Source organism: Lampetra fluviatilis, chromosome 70 (assembly GCF_964198595.1).
Source record: "Lampetra fluviatilis chromosome 70, kcLamFluv1.1, whole genome shotgun sequence".
Lineage (NCBI taxonomy): Eukaryota > Metazoa > Chordata > Hyperoartia > Petromyzontiformes > Petromyzontidae > Lampetra > Lampetra fluviatilis.
The window spans coordinates 1,425,777-1,448,845 of record NC_136344.1 but is presented as its reverse complement, the minus strand read 5'-3'; the positions used below and the strand labels follow the sequence as shown (position 1 = coordinate 1,448,845).

The 23,069-nt window shown below is 58.9% G+C and overlaps 3 protein-coding genes across 7 annotated transcripts in view; 1 reads left to right on the top strand and 2 right to left on the bottom strand.

Annotated features, from left to right (window-relative positions):
* LOC144952896 (importin-4-like) overlaps window positions 1–6,768 on the top strand; it is a 34,704-nt gene extending 27,936 nt beyond the window's left edge. Inside the window, exons 13-17 of one of the 4 annotated variants that reach the window (XM_078883372.1) lie at window positions 569–707; window positions 3,731–3,835; window positions 4,570–4,639; window positions 4,930–5,019; window positions 6,619–6,768. In XM_078883372.1, coding sequence (XP_078739498.1) covers window positions 569–707; window positions 3,731–3,835; window positions 4,570–4,639; window positions 4,930–5,019; window positions 6,619–6,641 — 427 coding nt within the window. In that variant the 3' untranslated portion in view covers window positions 6,642–6,768. Of the gene's footprint in view, window positions 1–568; window positions 708–3,730; window positions 3,860–4,551; window positions 4,640–4,929; window positions 5,020–6,618 lie in introns of those variants that run through there. The other 3 variants (XM_078883371.1, XM_078883373.1, XM_078883375.1) reach the window with 3 other exon arrangements.
* A 4,076-nt stretch (window positions 6,769–10,844) lies between these two features.
* LOC144952829 (uncharacterized) lies at window positions 10,845–14,802 on the bottom strand (the record flags this gene model as incomplete). The annotated part of the gene is made up of 2 exons (XM_078883296.1): window positions 10,845–10,857; window positions 14,207–14,802. Coding segments are annotated over 2 exons (609 nt in total), but the record flags the coding sequence as incomplete, so codon positions are not given.
* LOC144952890 (uncharacterized) overlaps window positions 14,727–23,069 on the bottom strand; it is a 48,492-nt gene continuing 40,149 nt past the window's right edge. For both annotated transcript variants that reach the window (XM_078883364.1, XM_078883363.1), the window contains 7 exons: window positions 22,273–22,472; window positions 21,018–21,190; window positions 18,628–18,768; window positions 18,252–18,307; window positions 17,554–17,686; window positions 16,281–17,303; window positions 14,727–15,006 (listed from right to left, as the gene is read on the bottom strand). In XM_078883364.1, coding sequence (XP_078739490.1) covers window positions 14,930–15,006; window positions 16,281–17,303; window positions 17,554–17,686; window positions 18,252–18,307; window positions 18,628–18,768; window positions 21,018–21,190; window positions 22,273–22,472 — 1,803 coding nt within the window. In that variant the 3' untranslated portion in view covers window positions 14,727–14,929. The remainder of the gene's footprint in view (window positions 15,007–16,280; window positions 17,304–17,553; window positions 17,687–18,251; window positions 18,308–18,627; window positions 18,769–21,017; window positions 21,191–22,272; window positions 22,473–23,069) is intronic.

Genomic DNA, 23,069 nt, shown 5'->3' with positions numbered 1-23,069 from the left:
GGGAAACTAGCACAGTGGGCGGGGCTACGTCAGTGCACGGGCAGGTGCCCTCTACGACGTCCGCGCTTCGGACGTTACGATCCCCCGGGGCCCCACCCCTCAGGGAGGGGGATGTATAAAAGGGGAATGTATCGGGGGGCTCGGGAGAGTTGGGTTAGCTAAGAAGAGAAGACGGAAGACGTCCTAGATAGAGCCCTGGTCTCCCCCTGGCACGCCGTCCTTGTCAGGACCGCGCAGGCTCGAGCCAGTGGCGTGGTGCCAGAGCCAGAGCCAGTGTTGGTCTGGACTCTGAGTACCGGGCCCGACTGACCAGTGTCGGGCCAAGATAGCCTCCCCTAGTCCACGAGAGGAGGACTCTGAGGCAGGCTAGGGTTAGCTAGGAGGTGTGTCCTCAGATAGACGGGTGAGGGGGCCAATACCCCCTCAAGTGTGTATGTCACAACGTTGGTGTAATAAACCTCAGTGTGCCTCAACCCCGGGTGTCGACCTGTATTCGACGGTACTACAGACACACACACAGACACACACACACGACTACCACCACCGCCCTTGACGCAGGCTGCCCCAGACACTTGCCGAAGCTGCTGGGGCTCCTGTCCTCGCTGCTGTCCCACGAGGAGAACCGCCGCGTCGTGGACAACGCGTGCGGCGCCCTCGCACGCACCATCTGCAGCGCCAGCGCCACCCTCGCCGTGCCCGTAGAGCTGGTGGGTGGGGGGGGTGGGGGGGTGGGGGGGTGGGTGGGTGAGTGGGTGAGTGGGTGGGTGGGTGGGTGGGTGAGTGGGGGGGTGGGTGAGTGAGTGGGGGGGTGGGTGAGTGAGTGAGTGGGTGGGTGGGTGGGTGAGTGGGTGGGTGGGTGAGTGGGTGGGTGGGTGAGTGGGTGGGTGGGTGAGTGAGTGGGTGAGTGGGGGGGTGGGTGAGTGAGTGAGTGGGTGGGTGGGTGGGTGAGTGGGTGAGTGGGTGGGTGGGTGAGTGGGTGCGTGGGTGGGTGGGTGAGTGGGTGAGTGGGTGAGTGGGTGGGTGGGTGAGTGAGTGGGTGGGTGGGTGAGTGGGGGGGTGGGTGAGTGGGGGGGTGGGTGAGTGAGTGGGGGGGTGGGTGAGTGAGTGAGTGGGTGGGTGGGTGGGTGAGTGGGTGGGTGGGTGAGTGGGTGGGTGGGTGAGTGAGTGGGTGAGTGGGGGGGTGGGTGAGTGGGTGGGTGGGTGAGTGGGTGAGTGGGTGGGTGGGTGAGTGGGTGGATAGGGGGGTGGGTGGGTAGGGGGGTGGGGGGACGTGGATGGGTGAGTGGGTGGGTGGGTGGGTGAGTGGGGGAATGGGTGGGTGGGTGAGTGGGTGGGTGAGTGGGTGGGTGGGTGGGTGAGTGGGTAGAGGGGTGGGTGGGTGAGTGGGTAGAGGGGTGGGTGGGTGGGTGAGTGGGTGGGTGGGTGGGTGGGTGAGTGGGTGGGTGGGTGAGTGGGTGGGTGAGTGGGTGGGTGGGTGAGTGGGTGGGTGAGTGGGTGGGTGGGTGGGTGAGTGGGTGGGTGGGTGGGTGAGTGGGTGGGTGGGTGGGTGAGTGGGTGGGTGGGTGGGTGAGTGGGTGGGTGGGTGGGTGAGTGGGTGGGTGGGTGGGTGAGTGGTGGGTGAGTGGGTGGGTGGGTGGGTGGGTGGGTGGGTGGGTGGGTGGGTGAGTGAGTGAGTGGGTGGGTGGGTGAGTGAGTGAGTGGGTGGGTGGGTGGGTGAGTGGGTGGGTGGGTGGGTGAGTGGGGGGGTGGGTGAGTGAGTGAGTGGGTGGGTGGGTGAGTGGGTGGGTGGGTGAGTGGGTGGGTGGGTGAGTGAGTGGGTGAGTGGGGGGGTGGGTGAGTGGGTGAGTGGGTGAGTGGGTGGGTGAGTGGGTGAGTGGGTGAGTGGGTGGGTGGGTGAGTGGGTGAGTGGGTGAGTGGGTGGGTGGGTGAGTGGGTGGGTGGGTGAGTGGGGGGGTGGGTGAGTGGGGGGGTGGGTGAGTGAGTGGGGGGGTGGGTGAGTGAGTGAGTGGGTGGGTGGGTGAGTGGTGGGTGGGTGAGTGGGTGGGTGGGTGAGTGAGTGGGTGAGTGGGGGGGTGGGTGAGTGGGTGGGTGGGTGAGTGGGTGAGTGGGTGGGTGGGTGAGTGGGTGGATAGGGGGGTGGGTGGGTAGTGGGGTGGGGGGACGTGGATGGGTGAGTGGGTGAGTGGGTGGGTGGGTGAGTGGGTGGATAGGGGGGTGGGTGGGTAGGGGGGTGGGGGGACGTGGATGGGTGAGTGGGTGGGTGGGTGGGTGAGTGGGGGAATGGGTGGGTGGGTGAGTGGGTGGGTGGGTGGGTGAGTGGGTAGAGGGGTGGGTGGGTGAGTGGGTAGAGGGGTGGGTGGGTGGGTGAGTGGGTGGGTGAGTGGGTGGGTGGGTGGGTGAGTGGGTGGGTGGGTGAGTGGGTGGGTGAGTGGGTGGGTGGGTGGGTGGGTGAGTGGGTGGGTGGGTGGGTGAGTGGGTGGGTGGGTGAGTGGGTGGGTGGGGTGAGTGAGTGAGTGGGTGGTGAGTGAGTGAGTGTGAGTGGGTGGGTGAGTGAGTGAGTGGGTGGGTGAGTGAGTGGGTGGGTGGGTGGGTGGGTGGGTGAGTGGGGGGTGGGTGAGTGGGGGGGTGGGTGAGTGAGTGAGTGGGTGGGTGGGTGAGTGGGTGGGTGAGTGGGTGGGTGGGTGAGTGGGTGGGTGGGTGGGTGGGTGAGTGGGTGGGTGGGGGGGTGGGTGAGTGGGTGGGTGGGTGAGTGGGTGGGTGGGTGAGTGGGTGGGTGAGTGGGGTGGGTGAGGGGGGTGGGTGGGTGAGTGGGTGGGTGGGTGAGTGGGTGGGTGAGTGGGTGGGTGAGTGAGGGGTGAGTGGGTGGGTGAGTGGGTGGGTGAGTGGTGGGTGAGTGAGTGGGTGAGTGGGTGGGTGAGTGGGTGAGTGGGTGGGTGGGTGGGTGAGTGGGTAGAGGGGTGGGTGGGTGAGTGGGTGGGTGGGTGAGTGGGTGGGTGAGTGGGTGAGTGGGTGGGTGAGTGAGTGGGTGAGTGGGTGAGTGGGTGGGTGAGTGAGTGGGTGAGTGGGTGGGTGAGTGAGTGGGTGGGTGGGTGAGTGGGGGGGTGAGTGGGTGGGTGAGTGGGTGAGTGGGTGAGTGGGTGAGTGGGTGGGTGAGTGGGTGAGTGGGTGTGTGGGTGGGTGAGTGGGTGAGTGGGTGAGTGGGTGAGTGAGTGGGTGAGTGGGTGGGTGGGTGAAGTGAGTGAGTGGGTGGGTGGGTGAGTGGGTGGGTGAGTGGGTGGGTGGGTGGGTGAGTGAGTGAGTGGGTGGGTGGGTGAGTGAGTGGGTGGGTGAGTGGGTGGGTGGGTGAGTGGGGGGGTGACGTGGAGATGGTGCGTGCGGCGCCCTCGCACACACCATCTGCAGCGCCAGCGCCACCCTCGCCGTGCCCGTGGAGCTGGTGGGTGGGGGGAGTTGGGGGGGTGGGTGGGTGGGTGGGGGGACGTGGGTGGGTGGGGGGGTAGGGGGGTGGGGTGGGTGAGTGGGTGTGGGTGGGTGAGTGGGTGGGTGAGTGGGTGGGTGAGTGGATGGGTGAGTGGGTGGGTGGGTGGGGTGGTGGGGACGTGGGTGGGCGATCCGACTTCTGTGTCTATGTGTGTTCCCCCCCCCCTCACCCCCCCCTCACCCCCCCTCACCCCCCCCCTCTCCCCCCCCTCTCCCCCCCCTCCCCCCCCCCCTCCCCCCTCCCCCCCAGGTGTTCCCCGCTCTGCTTCAGGCTCTGCCGCTTGTGGAGGACCTGGAGGAGAACAGCGCCGTGTTCTCCTGCGTCACGCAGCTCTACCAGGGCAGCCTGCCGCAGGTGGACACCGCCGTGCCAGGCTAGGTGCACCGTGGGGCTACTGGGCCGTGCCAGGCTAGGTGCACCCTGGGGCTACTGGGCCGTGCCAGGCTAGGTGCACCCTGGGGCTACTGGGCCGTGCCAGGCTAGGTGCACCCTGGGGCTACTGGGCCGTGCCAGGCTAGGTGCACAGGTGGACACCGCCGTGCCAGGCTAGGTGCACCCTGGGGCTACTGGGCCGTGCCAGGCTAGGTGCACAGTGGGGCTACTGGGCCGTGCCAGGCTAGGTGCACCCTGAGGCTACTGGGCAGTTGGAGGCAGTCGCCCTCCAGCAACAACAACGGAGGGCGGAGGAGCGACGCTCACAACAACGAGCGGAGCGCCGGGGCGGATAAAACGCAGCGAGTTGGCACAGTAGGGGGCACAGGTGGTACATCAGCCACTCATCTCAGTCGGTCGACCCACGGCACCTGCTGGGTCTGTCCCGTGACCTCCTCCTCCTGCACCTAGCCTGGCACAGCAGTCAACCCACGGCACCTGCTTTGGCTGTGCCCGACTGTCGTTTTGGTTGTGACCAGCAGTAGTTTTGGTTTGTGACCGGCTGTAGTTTAGCTGTGACCGGCTGTAGTTTTGGCTGTGACCGGGAGTAGTCACGGCCGTGGCCGACTGTAGTTTTGGCTGTGACCGACTGTAGTTTTGGCTGTGACGACTGTAGTTTTGGCTGTGACCGACTGTAGTTTTGGCTGTCGCTGCAGGTTATGCAGAACCTGGGTCCTGTGCTCAGAGCGGTCGGACACGTCCTGGGCACGACGCAAATCACCGAAGGTGAGCTACCTCACACACACAGTCACACACAGCCACACACACAGTCAGACACAGTCACACAGACACACACAGTCACACACACACACAGTCACACACACACACAGTCACACACGCAGACACACACACACGAACACACACACAGTCATACACAGATGCACGGACACACGCCCATTGGGGACCTTTCTCTTTATTTGTTGTTGTTGTTGTTGTTGTTGATTGTTGTTGTTGTTGTTGATGCTGATTGTTGTTGTTGTTGTTTGTCGCCGCCTGTGCCCCCCTCGTGGTCCCAGCCGTGGAGGCGTCGCTGCGTGTGATGCTGCTCGACCTGTCACAGCGACACCCCGCGGAGTTCCACGCAGCGCTGAGCACGCTGCCAGCAGGCAAGTGACACACACACAGTCACACACACACACAGTCACACACACACACAGTCACACACACACACAGTCACACACACAGACATACACACACACAGTCACCTGCACACACACAGTCACACGCACACACAGTCACACGCACACACAGTCACACACAGTCACACACACACAGTCACACACACACACAGTCACACACACACACAGTCACACGCACACACAGTCACACGCACACACAGTCACACGCACACACAGTCACACACACACACAGTCACACACAGTCACACACACACAGTCACACGCGCACACAGTCACACGCGCATACAGTCACACGCACACACAATCACACACACACAGTAACACACAGTCACACACACACACAGTCACACACACGCACAGTCACACACACAGTCACACACACACACAGTCACACACAGACACACACACACACACAGTCACACACACACGGTTACACACAGTCACACACACACACAGTCACACGCACACACAGTCACACACACACACAGTCACACGCACACACAGTGACACACACACACAGTCACAAGCACACAGTGACACACACAGTCACACACACACACAGTCACACGCACACACAGTGACACACACACACAGTCACACACACACAGTGACACACACACACAGTCACACACACACACAGTGACACACACACCGTCACACGCACACAGTGACACACACACACAGTCACACACACACACAGTGACACACACACCGTCACACGCACACAGTGACACGCAGTCACACACAGACACACACAAACACATTCACACACAAACACACACAGACACATTCACACAATACACAGACAGCATGTGTGTACGACACCCACACAAAAAGCGTGTGTGTGTGTGTCAGCGTCGAACACACGTCCGCACACATGCACACGCTGTCTGTGTGTCAACGTTGTACACACACTGTGTGTGCGTGCATGTGTGCGCGTGTCTGTGTGTCTGTGTGTGACTGTGTGCGTGCGTGTGTGCCTGTGTGTGTGTATGCATGCCTGCGAGCGTGTGTGTGCGTGTGTGTGCCTGTGTTTGTGCCTGTGTGTGCGTGTTTGTGTGTGTGTGTGCGTGTGTGCTTCTGTGTCTGTGTGTGTGTGACTGTGTGCGTGCCTGTGTTTGTGCCTGTGTGTGCGTGTTTGTGTGTGTGTCTGTGTGCGTGTATGCTTCTGTGTGTGTGTCTGTGTATGTGTCTGTGTGTGTGTCTGTGGGAGAGGTAGTATTGCGGTTAGCGCGCTGCGACCCGGGTTCGATTCCCAGTGATGATTATCTGAACCGGTCCTGGGCCTCCCCTAGGTCGACTCAGCCTCAAATGAGTACCTGGTGCGGTGTGTAAACATCGCCAATGGGGAGACAAAGGCGGCCGGGCGTGGTGCTGGCCACCCACCCCCTCGTGTGCCACAGTGCCGGCCTTCACAGGTGCTCGCTAACAGCACTTGCCCCTACAGTCTGTTAAGGCTACACGGGGGATCTTTGTCTGTGTGTGTGTGTCTGTGTGTGTCTGTGTGTGTGTGTCTGTGTGTCTGTGTGTGTGTGTCACTGACACAGCGCTGTGAATGTCTTGCAGATGTTGCAGCAGCTTTGTCCTGAGGGAGCCGGAGACAGCCTGGACACACGCTCACCACTCCTCACCACTCCTCACCACTCCTCACCACTCCTCACCACCGCTCACCACCACTCCTCACCACTCCTCACCACTCCTCACCACTCCTCACCACCGCTCACCACCACTCACCACCACACGCTCACCGCCACTCACCAACACACGCTCACCACTCCTCACCACTCCTCACCACTCCTCACCACTCCTCACCACCGCTCACCACCACTCACCCACACACGCTCACCACCACTCACCACCACACGCTCACCACCACTCTCCACCACACGCTCACCACTCCTCACCACTCCTCACCACTCCTCACCACCACTCACCCACACACGCTCACCACCACTCTCCACCACACGCTCACCACTCCTCACCACTCCTCACCACTCCTCACCACCGCTCACCACCGCTCACCACCGCTCTCCACCACACGCTCACCACTCCTCACCACTCCTCACCACCACTCACCCACACACGCTCACCACCACTCACCACCACACGCTCACCACCACTCTCCACCACACGCTCACCACTCCTCACCACTCCTCACCACCACTCACCCACACACGCTCACCACCACTCACCAACACCGCTCACCACCGCTCTCCACCACACGCTCACCACTCCTCACCACTCCTCACCACCACTCACCCACACACGCTCACCACCACTCACCACCACCGCTCACCACCGCTCTCCACCACACGCTCACCACTCCTCACCACTCCTCACCACCACTCACCCACACACGCTCACCACCACTCACCACCACACGCTCACCACCACTCTCCACCACACGCTCACCACTCCTCACCACTCCTCACCACCGCTCACCACCACTCACCACCACACGCTCACCACCACTCTCCACCACACGCTCACCACTCCTCACCACTCCTCACCACCGCTCACCACCACTCACCACCACACGCTCACCACCACTCACCACCACACGCTCACCACCACTCACCACCACTCACCACCACACGCTCACCACCACTCACCCACACACGCTCACCACTCCTCACCACTCCTCACCACCACACGCTCACCACTGCTCACCGACACACGCTCACCACTCCTCACCACCACACGCTCACCACCGACACACGCTCACCACCACTCACCAACACACGCTCACCACTCCTCACCACCACACGCTCACCACTCCTCACCACCACACGCTCACCACCGACACACGCTCACCACCACTCACCAACACACGCTCACCACTCACCACCACACCTACAACCACACCTACACACACACCTACCTACACACACACCCATTCCCACACACATCCACACACCTACACCACACACACACACCTACACACACACCTACCACACCCACACTCACACCTACACACACATCAACACACACACCTACACACACACCTACACCACACATCAACACACACACCTACACACACACCTACCTACACACACACCCATTCCCACACACATCCACACACCTACACCACACACACACACCACACACACACCTACCACACCCACACTCACACCTACACACACATCAACACACACACCTACACACACACCTACACCACACATCAACACACACACCTACACACACACCTACACCACACACACACCTACCACACACACCTACCTACACCACACACACACCACACACCTACCACACCCACACACACACAAACCCACGCAGCACCGTGGGTGTGTTGAGCCCAGCAGTGTGTGGTGGTAGTCGTGGTGGTGGTAGTCGTGGTGGTGGATGCGGGTGCGGTGGTTGTGTGCGGGTGGTGCTGTTGTTGTGACAGTTTAACGCCATTTCACGTGTGCGTGTGCGAGTTTTGAATCGCGTTGGCAATAAATTAAAATATGAAAAAAAAACTCTCAACAGAGGCCCGGTGAGTCGTCAGACGCACATACACACACACGGAGAGACACACAGACACGCACGGAGAGACAGATACGCACACAGACACGCTCACACACAGACACGCACATAGACAGACGCACACATAGACAGATGCACACACACAGACACGCTCACACAGACACGCACGGAGAAAGACACACCACACCCAGCAGGTGCCATGGGTTGACTGCTGTGCCAGGCTAGGTGCAGGAGGAGGAGGTCACGGGACAGACCCAGCAGGTGCCGTGGGTTGACTGCTGTGCCAGGCTAGGTGCAGGAGGAGGAGGTCACGGGACAGACCCAGCAGGTGCCGTGGGTTGACTGCTGTGCCAGGCTAGGTGCAGGAGGAGGAGGTCACGGGACAGACCCAGCAGGTGCCGTGGTTTGACTGCTGTGCCAGGCTAGGTGCAGGAGGAGGAGGTCACGGGACCGCCCATGGGCAGGCAAGCAGACTCCGGCGTGCACCCAGAGACGGCGTTTATTTTGCAACAAAGTACTTTATTACGGAAAGAAATATAGAATTTAAAAAATTGAACACACGCACACACGCGCGCGACTTAAAACGTGGGCGGCTTTAACCCCACATTGTTTCCCTTTTAAAATGGTTAAAATGCCCAAAACAAACATAAAAGCTAAGTTCACCACCCTTTCCCCCCCGTCAAACCACAATTCACATCAATGGCCAATTGTAGCGTTGCCGTGCGGTCAACTGCCGTCGGAAAAAACCTCTGCGTGTCACCAAGAACGGTTACCCCCTCAAAAACGTCATTTTTCCCGCTCAAACACAAGTGTTTTCTCTCAAAAACAAATGTACTTTTTTCTTAAAATACGAATGTATTTTCCTCAGAAATGTATTTACCTCAAAAACATGTTTTTCTCTCAAAAACAAACGTTTTTTTTTCTAAAATACAAATGTATTTTCCTTAAAAAGCAATGTATTTCCCCCTCAAACATCTGTTTTTTTTTCTTAACTTACATTTTCCCTCAATCATATTTTTCCCTCTTAAAAAACTTGTTTTTATCAAAAAGAAAACATGTTTTTATCTTAAAAAACATCAGTTTTCCCTCAAAAACATAGTTTTTCCTTTAAAACACCATCTGTTTTTATCTTTAAAACATCAGTTTTCCCTCAACAACAAATGTTTTTCCCTCAAAAACATCAGTTTTCCTTCAAAAACAATTGTTTTTCCCTCAAAAACATCTGTTTTATTCTTTAAAACATCAGTTTTCCCCTCAAACATCCGTTTTTTTCCCTTCAAAAACATAGTTTTCTCCTCACACGTCTGTTTTTCCCTCAAAAGCATCTCTATCTACGAATAAAACTTTTAAACGACAAACACCGTCCCTCGCCCCCGGGCATCTTGGACATGCGACCATGTTAGTGATGTTGCCCACATTTTATTTCTTGTCGTTTTTCTAATTCTTATTCTACAAACAAACGCCCCCAACAACAAAAACAAACAAAAAAAACAATCGCCGACGACTACGATCGCTGCGAAATAATTACGTTATGCCGTTTAAAAAAAAAAAAAGTAAAATAAAACATCACCAAAGCAACACAAAAATAAAACAGCATTTTCTGTTTTGCAACACTAACTCAAAAACTCAGCTCTCCTTGAGTATCACCTCTCGGTCCTTCGAGCAAAAGACGGTCAAGCGGTAAATCTTCCTTGCGTCGAGAGAGAGACAAAGATGATGATGGTGGTGATGGTGATGATGATGATGAGAGGAGGAAACTTTAAGAAATATATTTTTTAAACAACGAGAGACATTTGCAAACTTGAGATGGGGTGGGATTTGCTAGGAATTTTGCTGACGGGGAGGGGACATTGATTTGGGAGTTGTCACTTTTGCACCCAACAAACCCCAATAATCTTATAAGGGACCCCCTATAACCCAGTGATCTTCATCGGCGCAAAAAAAGCCGGCCACCGCAAATCGTCGCCAAACTAAAACGTTGCATTCTTAGGCGTTTTCGGTAAAGTCACGTAGATACAAATTTTAATTAATAAAAGTAAAATAATAATAAAATAAAACATCTCTTTACTTGATACAGCTATCGTGCTGTGACTGTTCCACTTAAAGACGGAAGCTTGTGTTGCCTCTAAAACGTCGTGATTTTTATTTTATTTATATTATACTTTTATTAATTTAAATTTTCTACCTACGTGACTTTACCAAAAACCCTAAGAATATGAATCCTTGCAGTCACGAAAGCTTCAAATCTAGAACTAAAACGTCGCAAGCACGACGGGCCGAGCTCGCGAAGCTTTGCCTCCGTTCTAGACGCGTCGCCTGGGACATGGCGCACATGGACAGCGTGTCAACCCCGAGTGGCCGATACCCTCATCGTCATCACCATCGTCATCATCGCCATCACCATCGTCATCATCGCCGTCATCATCGTCATCATCGCCATCATCATCGTCATCATCGCCATCATCATCGTCATCATTATCATCATTATCGCCATCATCGTCGTCATCATCATTATCGCCCTCATTATCGTCACCGCCGCCGTGTGGAAAATGATAGCAGCAGCCTAATGCTCTCTTAACGTATACACAGAGACCCACACAGACAGACCCATACAGAGACCCACACAGACAGAGACCCACACAGACAGAGACCCACACAGAGACCCACACAGACAGACCCATACAGAGACCCACACAGAGACCCACACAGACAGACCCATACAGAGACCCACACAGACCGAGACCCATACAGAGACCCACACAGACAGAGACCCACACAGACAGACCCATACAGAGACCCACACAGACAGAGACCCACACAGACAGAGACCCACACAGACAGAGACCCATACAGAGACCCACACAGACAGAGACCCATACAGAGACCCACACAGACAGAGACCCACACAGACAGAGACCCACACAGACAGAGACCCATACAGAGACCCACACAGACAGAGACCCATACAGAGACCCATACAGACAGAGACCCATACAGACTCATATTGACCCATACAGACAGAGACCCATACAGAGACCCACAGAGACAGACCCAGAGATACACAGAGACCCATACAGAGACCCATACAGACAGAGACCCATACAGACAGAGACCCATACAGACCCATACAGACCCACAGAGACCCACATAGAGACCCACAGAGACTCATACAGACACAGAGACCCATAGAGATACACAGAGACACACAGAGACTCATACAGACACATAGAGACCCACAAAGACTCATACAGACACATAGAGACCCACAGAGACTCAGACACAGAGACCCACAGAGACTCATACAGACACAGAGACCCACAGAGACTCATACAGACACAGAGACCCATAGAGAGACACACAGAGACTCATACAGACACATAGAGACCCACAAAGACTCATACAGACACATAGAGACCCACAGAGACTCAGACACATAGAGACCCACAGAGACTCATACAGACACAGAGACCCACAGAGACTCATACAGACACACAGAGACCCACAGAGACCCACAGAGATATACAGACACCCACAGAGACCCACAGAGATAGAGACCCACAGACACCTATCGAAAACGGCTCAACTCAAAGTGGCTCGCTCCATATCATCATTCTGCCTGTCACGGTACAATTAGTGAAGACCACTGCCCTATAGGGGACCCCGCCAACCCTCAAACCCTATAGAAACCCCCATAGGGGACCCCTCAGCCCTATAGGGGCACCACGCTACCCCCTCTAAAGGGGAACCCCTCACCCTAATTGGGGGTTTACCCCTTGGTTAAGCGCTGTACATTCGGGGGAGACACGCGGGGAGAGACACGGGGAGAGACACGCGGGGAGACACTGAGACACGGGGGGAGACACGGAGAGACGGGGAGACGCGGGGGAGACGCGGGGGAGACAAGGGGGAGACAAGGGCGAGACGCAGGGGAGACAAGGGGGAGACAAGGGCGAGACACACGGGGAGAGACACGGGGAGACACACAGGGGGAGAGACACGGGGAGAGACACACACGGGGAGACACACAGGGAGAGACACAGGAAGAGACACACGGGGAGACACACACGGGGAGACACACGGGGAGACACACGGGGAGACACGGGGAGAGAGACACACGGGGAGAGACACACGGAGAGACACGGGGAGACACACAGGGGGAGAGACACAGGGGGAGAGACACGGGGAGAGACACGGGGAGAGACACGGGGAGAGAGACACACGGGGAGAGACACACGGAGAGACACACGGAGACACACAGGGAGACACACAGGGAGACACACGCGTGGTTCCACGCGTGTGTAAAGGCGAGAAGGGTCCACACCCCCCCATAGCGACCGGGTTGCGTGTAAGATTGCGTGCGACGCTCGATACATTCGGTTGCGCGCGCGACTCGATTGCGCCAAGGTTGCGTTCGGTTGCGCGCGACTCGATTGCGTTAAGGTTGCGTGAAGATTGCATGAAGATTGCGTGAAGATTGCGTGAAGATTGCGTGTGACGCCAGTTGCATTCGGTTGCACGCGACTCCATCGCGTTGAGATTGCGTGCCACTCGTTGCGACCTGTTGTCGCACGCGCAACCAACGCAACCGGTATCCACCTGACGTACACACACACACCCTGACACACACACCCTAACGTACACACACCCTGACACACACACACCCTGACACACACCATCTAACGTACACACACACCCTGACACACACACACCCTAACGTACACACACACAACAACAACAACCGCCATTCGCCACTAAGTGGCGGTGACGTCACCACGACGCTTGTGCCAGGCCATGTGCACCCTGAGGCCACGTGAAGTGTCGAACGCCCGCTGGCAGGAGGTCACGGGGCAAACCCAGGTGCCACGGGTCGACTGACCGAGATGACCGAGATGACTGGCTGATGCACCACCTGTGCCCCCTACTGTGCCAACTTGCTGTGCTTTAGCCACCCGGCGCTCCGCTCGTTGTTGTGAGCGTCGCTCCTCCGCCCTCCGTTGTTGTTGGAGGGCGACTGCCTCCAACTGCCCACACACACACACCCCCTAACACACACACATACCCTGACACACACACCAACCCCCTAACGTACACACACACGCTCTAACGTACACACACACACACAAACACCCTAACGTACACACCCTGACACACTCCAACCCCCTAACATACACACACACCAACCCTATAAAGTACACACACACCCTGACACACACACACCATCTAACGTACACACACACCCTGACACACACACACACCCTAACGTACACACACCATCTAACGTACACACACACCCTAACGTACATACACACACACACGCGTGTGCTTGTGTGCTTGCGTGCGCGTTCATCCGATCCCAAGCAAAGCAGCAGCAGCAGCGTGTCCGCAAGGCGTCTCGGCTACGGGCTCAGACGACGCTCGCTGCTACACCAGCCCACCTGGGAGTTTGCCGGCACCACCACCACCGGCACCACCACCGGTACAACCGGCACCACCACCACCACCGGCACAACCAGCAGTAACAGCGGCACCAGCGGTGGTACCAGCGGCGTGCGCTTGCATCGACAAAGTGGTTTTTGTGCTTCGCTTATCGGGGAGGACGGGGAGAGGTGGGGGGGGGCGATGAGCGGTGTGGCCGTGTGGGACCGTCTCTAGTGACGCTGGCGACGGTGACGCCGGCGACGGTGACGCCGGCGACGGTGACGCCGGCGACGGTGACGCCGGCGACGGTGACGCCAGCGACGGGGGCACCGTCGCCGGCGTCACCGTCGCCGGCGTCACCGTCGCTGGTGACGCCGGCGACGGTGACGCCAGCGACGGGGGCACCAGCGACGGTGACGCCGGCGACGGTGACGCCGGCGACGGTGACGCCAGCGACGGGGGCACCAGCGACAGTGACGCCAGCGACGGTGACGCCGGCGACGGTGACGCCGGCGACGGTGACGCCAGCGACGGTGACGCCGGCGACGGGGGCACCAGCGACGGTGACGCCGGCGACGGTGACGCCGGCGACGGTGACGCCGGCGACGGTGACGCCGGCGACGGTGACGCCGGCGACGGTGACGCCGGCGACGGTGACGCCAGCGACGGTGACGCCAGCGACGGTGACGCCGGCGACGAGGGCACCAGCGACGGTGACGCCGGCGACGGGGGCACCAGCGACGTCTGGATCGAAGGCGTCTTGTCACGGCGTAGAAGCTCTCTCTCTCTCTCTCTCGCTCGCTCACTCGGCGGGGCGGGGCGGGGTGGGAGTGGGCGCAAGGATCAAGGCACGGGGCGGTGGCGGTGGGGGTGGATCACCCCGGACGCCTCTTTGGTTTGCCGCTGGTTGCGCGAGTTTGGTTCTTGCCGGCGCCGGTGAAGGAGGAGAGTGGACGGGTGGGAGGAGGAGTCACGGAACGGCGCGGGAGGAACTGGAGGCGCCGCCTGCCGGGAGGTCGTACATGTCCCTCCAGATGATTTCATTCACTGTGGGGGTGGTGGGGGGGGTGGGGGGTGTGGGGGGGTGGTGGTGGTGGTGTGGGGGTGGTGGTGGTGGGGGGCGGTGTGGGGGGGAGGTGTGGGGGGGAGGTGTGGGGGGGGAGAGAGCGAGTGAGGTGAGGCATAGCAGCAAGCAGCAGAACTCAGTCACTCAGCCACTCAGTCACTCACTCACCCACTCACTCACCCACTCACTCACTCAGTCACTCACTCGCTCACTCACCCACTTACTCACTCAGCCACTTACTCACTCACTCAGTCACTCACACACTCAGCCACTCACTCAGCAACTCACTCAGCTACCCACTCAGCCACCCACTCAGCCACCCACTCACTCACTCAGCCACTCACTCAGCCACCCACTCAGCTACTCACTCAGCCACTCAGCAACTCACTCAGCCACTCACTCAGCCACTCACTCAACCACTCACTCAGCCACCCACTCACCCACTCACACACCCACTCACTCACACACCCACTCACACACACCCACTCACCCACTCACCCATTCACTCACTCACACACCCACACACCCACTCACCCACCCACTCACACACCCACTCACCCACCCACTCACACACCCACTCACCCACCCGATCACCCACACACCCAGCCACCCACTCACTCACCCACCCACTCAGCCACCCACTCACCCACTCACCCACTCACTCATCCACTCACTCAGCCACCCACTCCGCCACTCTCTCACTCCGTTATCAACAGCAATAGCGGCCGTGACGTACGGTCCTCCACTCACTCAGCCACCCACTCAGCCACCCACTCAGCCACCCACTCAGCCACCCACTCAGCCACCCACTCAGCCACCCACTCAGCCACCCACTCAGCCACCCACTCAGTCACCCACTCAGTTACTCACTCAGCCACCCACTCACCCACCCACTCACTCACACTCACCCACCCAGCCATTCACCCACTCAGCCACTCAGCCACCCACTCAGCCACCCACTCACTCAGCCACTCACCCACTCAGCCACCCACTTACTCACCCACTCAGCCACCCACTCACTCACCCACTCAGCCACCCACTTACCCACCCACTCAGCCACCCACTTACCCACCCACTCAGCCACCCACTCACTCACCCACTCAGCCACCCACTTACCCACCCACTCAGCCACCCACTTACCCACCCACTCAGCCACCCACTCCGCCACTCTCTCACTCCGTTAGCAACAGCGCCAGCAGCAGCAGCAGCAGCAACAACAACATCAGCAGCAGCAGCGCCAGCGGCCGTGACGTACGGTCCTCCAGGATGTACGGCGGGAACTCCTCCTTGACCGGCGCCTGGGGGCGGGCGCCGTCACCGTCACCGCCACCGCCGGCACCACCAGCCTCCGTCCGAGCGCCGGCAGCAGCGGGGCTCCTCCGCGCTCGCCCGACGGCGTCGTCCGGCGCCACTGGCGCCGCGTCCACCCCCGGCGCCGGCGGGCTCACCCCGAACGCGGTGAGACACGGCGCTGAGTGGCTGAGACGTGCCGGGCAGAGCGGCTCGGGCACTGTCAGCGCATGCAGCTGCTGCTGCTGCTGGTGCAGCTGCTGCTGCTGGTGCAGCTGCTGGTGCTGCTGCTGGAGCTGTCGGCGCTGGCCGTGGATGTCGCCGGGCAGGTTGCTGATCCCGCCGTGCCGTGTCGGACTTGGACGCCGCCTGCCGGAGCCGGAGCCGGTGCCGGGCTGGGGCATGCCGGGGAGCAGCAGCAGCACGTTCTGCTGCGGCTGCTGCTGCAGCATTCCCGCTACAATTCTCTGCTGCTGCTGTGGATAGGGCATTAGAAGCAGCTGCTGCTGCTGCTGATGCTGCTGATGCTGCTGCTGCTGGTGCTGCTGCTGCTGGTGCTGCTGCTGCTGATGCTGCTGCTGGTGGTGTAGAGCCGGTGCCATCGCGGCTCCGTTGAGGGACGGTGGCGCCAGCAGCAGCGGCAGGGTCGGGCTGCGCTGCTGCTGCTGGTGGTGCTGGTGGTGGTGGTGGTGGTGGTCCTGGTGGTGGTGGTCCTGGTGGTGGTGGTGGTCTTGGTGGTGGTGGTTGTGCCGTGGTGTGGGGATGGTGACAGGACTAGTCGGGCTGCAGGGGAGGAGGCCGAATGGACGCGGCGCTTCCAGCGCCATCGCCTCCTCCACCTCGTCCACCTCGTCCACCACCTCCACCTCGTCCACCTCGTCCACCTCGTCGTCCGCCGTCATCGCCGGCGCCCCCAAGCCGGCGTCGGCGTAGTCGTCCCGAGAGCGGTCGGGGAACAACGGCTCCTGCTTGATGAGGATGCTGGAGCCTGGGCGGTGGGGGGGGGGGGGGTGGGGGGGGGGGTGGGGGGGGGGGGTGGGGGGGGGGAGGGGGGGGAGGGTGGGGGGGATCATTCGCGCACGTGCTGGTGTGGGTGGGTGGGTGAGTGGGTGGCTGGGTGAGTGGCTGGGTGGGTGAGTGGCTGGGTGAGTGGTTGAGTGAGTGGCTGGGTGAGTGGCTGAGTGAGTGGCTGAGTGGCTGGGTGAGTGGCTGACTGGCTGGCTGGGTCGCTGGACTACCGTGTGGACGGTAGTGCAGGTAGTGCTGCTGCTGGCTGCGTTTCTGTTTGCCGTTGGACACCGTCACCTGGACGGGCACCGGCGCCGCCAGCGCCGCGTCGTGGAACGGCGGCACAACCACCGCCAGATGAGTCTGCAAGACCGTCACCACCGTCACCACCACCGTCACCACCGTCACCACCATCACCACCACCATCACCACTACCGTCACCGTCACCACCACCGTCTCTAACACCACCACCGTCACCACCACCCACTCCCCCACCCACCCACTCATCCACCCACCCACCCACTCACCCACCCACCCACTCACCCACTCAGCCACTCACTCACACACTCACTCACCCACTCACTCACTCACACTCACCCACCCAGCCACTCACCCACTCAGCCACTCAGCCACTCACTCAGCCACTCACCCACCCACCCACTCACCCACCCACTCACCCAACCACCCACTCACCCACCCACTCACCCACCCACTCACCCACCCACTCACCCACCCACTCACCCAACCACCCACTCACCCACTCACCCACTCATCCACGCACCCACCCACTCGCTTACCCGCCCACTCGCTCGCTCGCTCACCCACCCACTCACCCACTCACCATCCCGCTCACCCGCCCACCCGCTCGCCGGTACGCCCACTCCCCCCCCCACCCCCTCCCCCCCCTCCCCCGTGTTGTGACTCTTACGGACGAGAATGATTCTTTGTCCACGCGGCCCTCCGCCTCCCAGAGCGGTCGGCCGTCTGCAGCGTGGAGACACGGAGAGAGAGACACGCAGAGAGACACGCAGAGAGACACGGTGAGAGACACACGGAGAGACACGCAGAGAGACACGCAGAGAGACACGCAGAGAGACACGGAGAGAGACACGCAGAGAGACACGCAGAGAGACACGGTGAGAGAGACAGTGAGAGAGAGACACGGAGAGAGAGACACACGGAGACACAGAGAGAGACACAGAGAGAGACACGCAGAGACACAGAGAGACACGCAGAGAGACACGGCGTGACCCCCCGGGGGCGTGACCCCCCGGGGCCGCGACCCCCGACCCCCAAACCCTCACCTGCGCCCCTGTGGGTGAAGGTGACCCTGGCGTCGGGGCTGAAGTGGTTGCCGTGGAGATGGAGGAGGTCGCCCCCGGCAACGGAGCAGCAGGCGGCGCTCAGACGCTCCACCACGGGCAGCTCCTGGGCCGAGCGCTGAGCTGCAGCGGCAACAACAACAACAACAATGACGGTAAACAACAACAACGACGATGACGATGGTAAACAACAGCAATGACGACGATGACGGTAAACAACAACAACAACGGTAAACAACAACAACAACAACGGTAAACAACAACGACGACGATGACGATGGTAAACAACAGCAATGATCAACAACAATGATAAACAATACACACACACAGTGTACACGTGTACACACACACACAGTGTGTACACATGTGTGTGTGTGTGTGTACACTGTGTGTGTGTGTGTACACTGTGTGTGTGTACACTGTGTGTGTGTGTGTGTGTACACTGTGTGTGTGTGTGTGTACACTGTGTGTGTGTGTGTGTACACGTGTGTGTGTGTGTGTGTACACTGTGTGTGTGTGTGTACACTGTGTGTGTGTGTGTACACTGTGTGTGTGTACACTGTGTGTGTGTGTGCATTGTGTGTGTGTGTACACACTGTGTGTGTGTGTACACTGTGTGTGTGTGTACACTGTGTGTGTGTACACTGTGTGTGTGTGTGTACACTGTGTGTGTGTACACTGTGTGTGTGTGTGTGTACACTGTGTGTGTGTACACTGTGTGTGTGTGTGTGTACACTGTGTGTGTGTACACTGTGTGTGTGTACACACACACACAGTGTGTGTGTACACTGTGTGTGTGTGTGTGTACACTGTGTGTGTGTGTGTGTACACTGTGTGTGTGTACACTGTGTGTGTGTGTGTACACACACACACAGTGTGTGTGTACACTGTGTGTGTGTGTGTGTACACTGTGTGTGTGTGTGTGTACACTGTGTGTGTGTACATTGTGTGTGTGTGTACACTGTGTGAGTGTGTGTACACTGTGTGTGTGCACACTGTGTGTGTGTGTGTGTGTACACTGTGTGTGTGTACACTGTGTGTGTGTGCACACTGTGTGTGTGTGTACACTGTGTGTGTGTACACACTGTCTGTGTGTATACACACTGTCTGTGTGTGTACACTGTGTGAGTGTGTGTACACTGTGTGTGTGTGTACACACACTGTGTGTGTGTACACACTGTGTGTGTGTGTACACTGTGTGTGTGTGTGTGTGTACACACTGTGTGTGTGTGTGTGTACACACTGTGTGTGTGTGTGTACACTGTGTGTGTGTGTGTACACTGTGTGTGTGTACACACTGTGTGTGTGTGTACACACTGTGTGTGTACGTACACACTGTGTGTGAGTGTGTGTACACACTATGTGTGTGTGTGTGTACACTGTGTGTGTGTGTGTGTGTACACACACTGTCTGTGTGTGTACACACTGTCTGTGTGTGTACACTGTGTGAGTGTGTGTACACTGTGTGAGTGTGTGTACACTGTGTGCGTGTGTGTACACTGTGTGTATGTACACACTGTGTGTGTACGTGTACACTGTGTGTGTGTGCACACTGTGTGTGTGTACACACTGTGTGTGTGTACACACTGTGTGTGTGTAATGGACAGTGGTCCTTAGGAATGTGGAACAGACGAGGGGATGGTGATGGAGATGCAGCCAGCGACGCATCACTCCAAATTGCCTGTCTGTGTGTGTCTGTGTGTGTGTGTGTCTGCCTGTGTGTCTCTGTGTGTGTGTAGGTGTGTGTGTAGGTGTGTGTGTAGGTGTGTGTGTGGGTGTGTGTCTGTGTGTGTGTGTCTGTCTGTGTGTGTGTGCCTGTGTATGTGGCTGTGTGTGTGTGCAAGTGCCGCCTTTGAGCGAGTGAATGAGTGGGTGGGTGAGCGGGTGAATGAATGAGTGGGTGGGTGAGCGAGTGAGTGAATGAATGAGTGGGTGGGAAGCGAGTGAATGAATAAGTGGGTGGGTGAGCGAGTGAATGAATGAGTGGGTGGTTGAGCGAGCGAGTGTGTCCGTGAGCGAATGAGTGAATGAATGAGTGGGTGGGTGAGTGGGTAAGTGGGTGAGTGAGTGGGTAAGTGGGTGAGTGAGTGGGTAAGTGGGTGAGTGAGTGGGTGAGTGAGTGGTCTTGTGAGTGAATGAGTGAGTGATTGGGTGAGTGAATGATGGAGTGATTGGCTGAGTGAATGAGTGTGTGAATGAATGAGTGAGAGAGCGAGTGAGAGAGCGAGTGAGAGAGCGAATGAGTGACTGATTAGGTGAGTGAATGAGTGAGTGGGTGAGTGAGCGAATGAGTGAGTGGGTGAGTGAGCGTGTCCGTGAGTGAATGAGTGAGTGAGTGAGTGAATGGTTGAGTGAATGAACGAGAGGCTCACAGCACTCGATGGAGATGGAGGCGGCTTGCAGAGAGAGCACTCCCCCCCCGGGCTGGGGCACGTGCACACGGAACACGAGGCGCACACGCGTGTTCTTACGCCCAATGTCCGTCTCGCCCTTACGCAGCTCGATGTCCGAGTTGCGAAGCTTCTGGATCCCCGCGCAGTCGATGCTGAGCGACACACACGCACGTACACACACACACACACACGTACACGCACACACATGTACACACACACACGTACACACACACACACGTACACACACACATGTACACACACACACACATGTACACACACACACACACGTACACACACACGTACACACACACACGTACACACACGTACACGCACGCACACACACACGCACACACGCACGCACACACGCACACATACACGCACACAGACGTACACACGTACACACACGCACCCACACATGCACACACACACACACACGCACACAGACGCACGCAGACACACACACGCGCAGGCATACACGCAGACACACAGCAGGGCAAGCTCCAGCAGGCTGTGTGGTGAGTAGCGTGGTGAGTGGTGTGGTGAGTAGCGTGCTGAGCGTGGTGGTGAGCGTGGTGGTGAGTGCGGTGAGCGTGGCGGTGAGCGTGGTGAGCGAGCTGGTGAGCGTGGCGGTGAGCGTGGCGGTGAGCGTGGCGGTGAGCGAGCTGGTGAGCGTGGCGGTGAGCGTGGTGAGCGTGGCGGTGAGCGTGGTGAGCGAGCTGGTGAGCATGGTGAGCGTGGTGAGCGTGGTGAGCGTGGCGGTGAGCAATGTACAGGGCCGTCATGCCGTGGTCGGGCAGCAGTGCCATCTCCAGCAGTCGGTGTGGTGAGTAGCGTGGTGAGTGAGTGGTGAGTAGCGTGGTGAGCGTGTCGGTGAGCGTGGTGAGTAGCGCGGTGAGCGTGGCGGTGAGCGTGGCGGTGAGCGTGGTGGTGAGCGTGGTGGTGAGTAGCGTGGCGGTGAGCGTGGCGGTGAGCGTGGTGGTGAGTAGCGTGGCGGTAAGCGAGCTGGTGAGCGTGGTGAGTAGCGTGGTGAGCGAGCTGGTTAGCGTGGCGGTGAGCGTGGCGGTGAGCGTGGTGAGTAGCGCGGTGAGCGTGGCGGTGAGCGTGGTGAGTAGCGCGGTGAGCGTGGCGGTGAGCGTGGCAGTGAGCGTGGCGGTGAGCGTGTCGGTGAGCGTGTCGGTGAGCGTGGTGAGTAGCGCGGTGAGCGTGGCGGTGAGCGTGGCGGTGAGCGGCGTACAGGGCCGTCATGCCGTGGTCGGGCAGCAGCGCCATCTCCAGCAGTCGGTGTGGGCCCAGGGCGGCCTCGCGGCTCTGCGTGGCCACCGTCTTGCCGGTGATGCGGTGCACCTGGTAGAAGGGGTGAGGCCGCAGCGGACGCTCGTCCGCAGTGCCGATGAACATCTGCAGCGTGAGCGGAGACTCCCGGTAGCCACTCAGCTGCGAGCGCGCGCACACACACACACGCACAGACACACGCACAGACGTACACACATGTACACACGCACACACACAGACACACGTACAGACACGCACAGACACACGCACAGACACACGCACAGACACACGCACAGACACACGCACAGACACACACACACATGTACACACGCGCACAGACACACGCACAGACACACGCACAGACACACGCACAGACACACGCACAGACACGCGCACAGACACGCGCACAGACACGCGCACAGACACACGCACAGACACACGCACAGACACGCGCACAGACACGCGCACAGACACGCGCACAGACACGCACACAGACACGCACAGACACACGCACAGACACACGCACAGACACACGCACAGACACGTGCCGATGAACATCTGCAGCGTGAGCGGCGACTCCCGGTAGCCACTCAGCTGTGAGCACAGACACACACACACAGATATACACACGCACAGACACACACACACACACGTACAGACAGATATATACACACGCACAGACACACACACGTACAGACAGATATATACACACGCACAGACACACACGTACACACACGCACACACGTACAGACACACGCA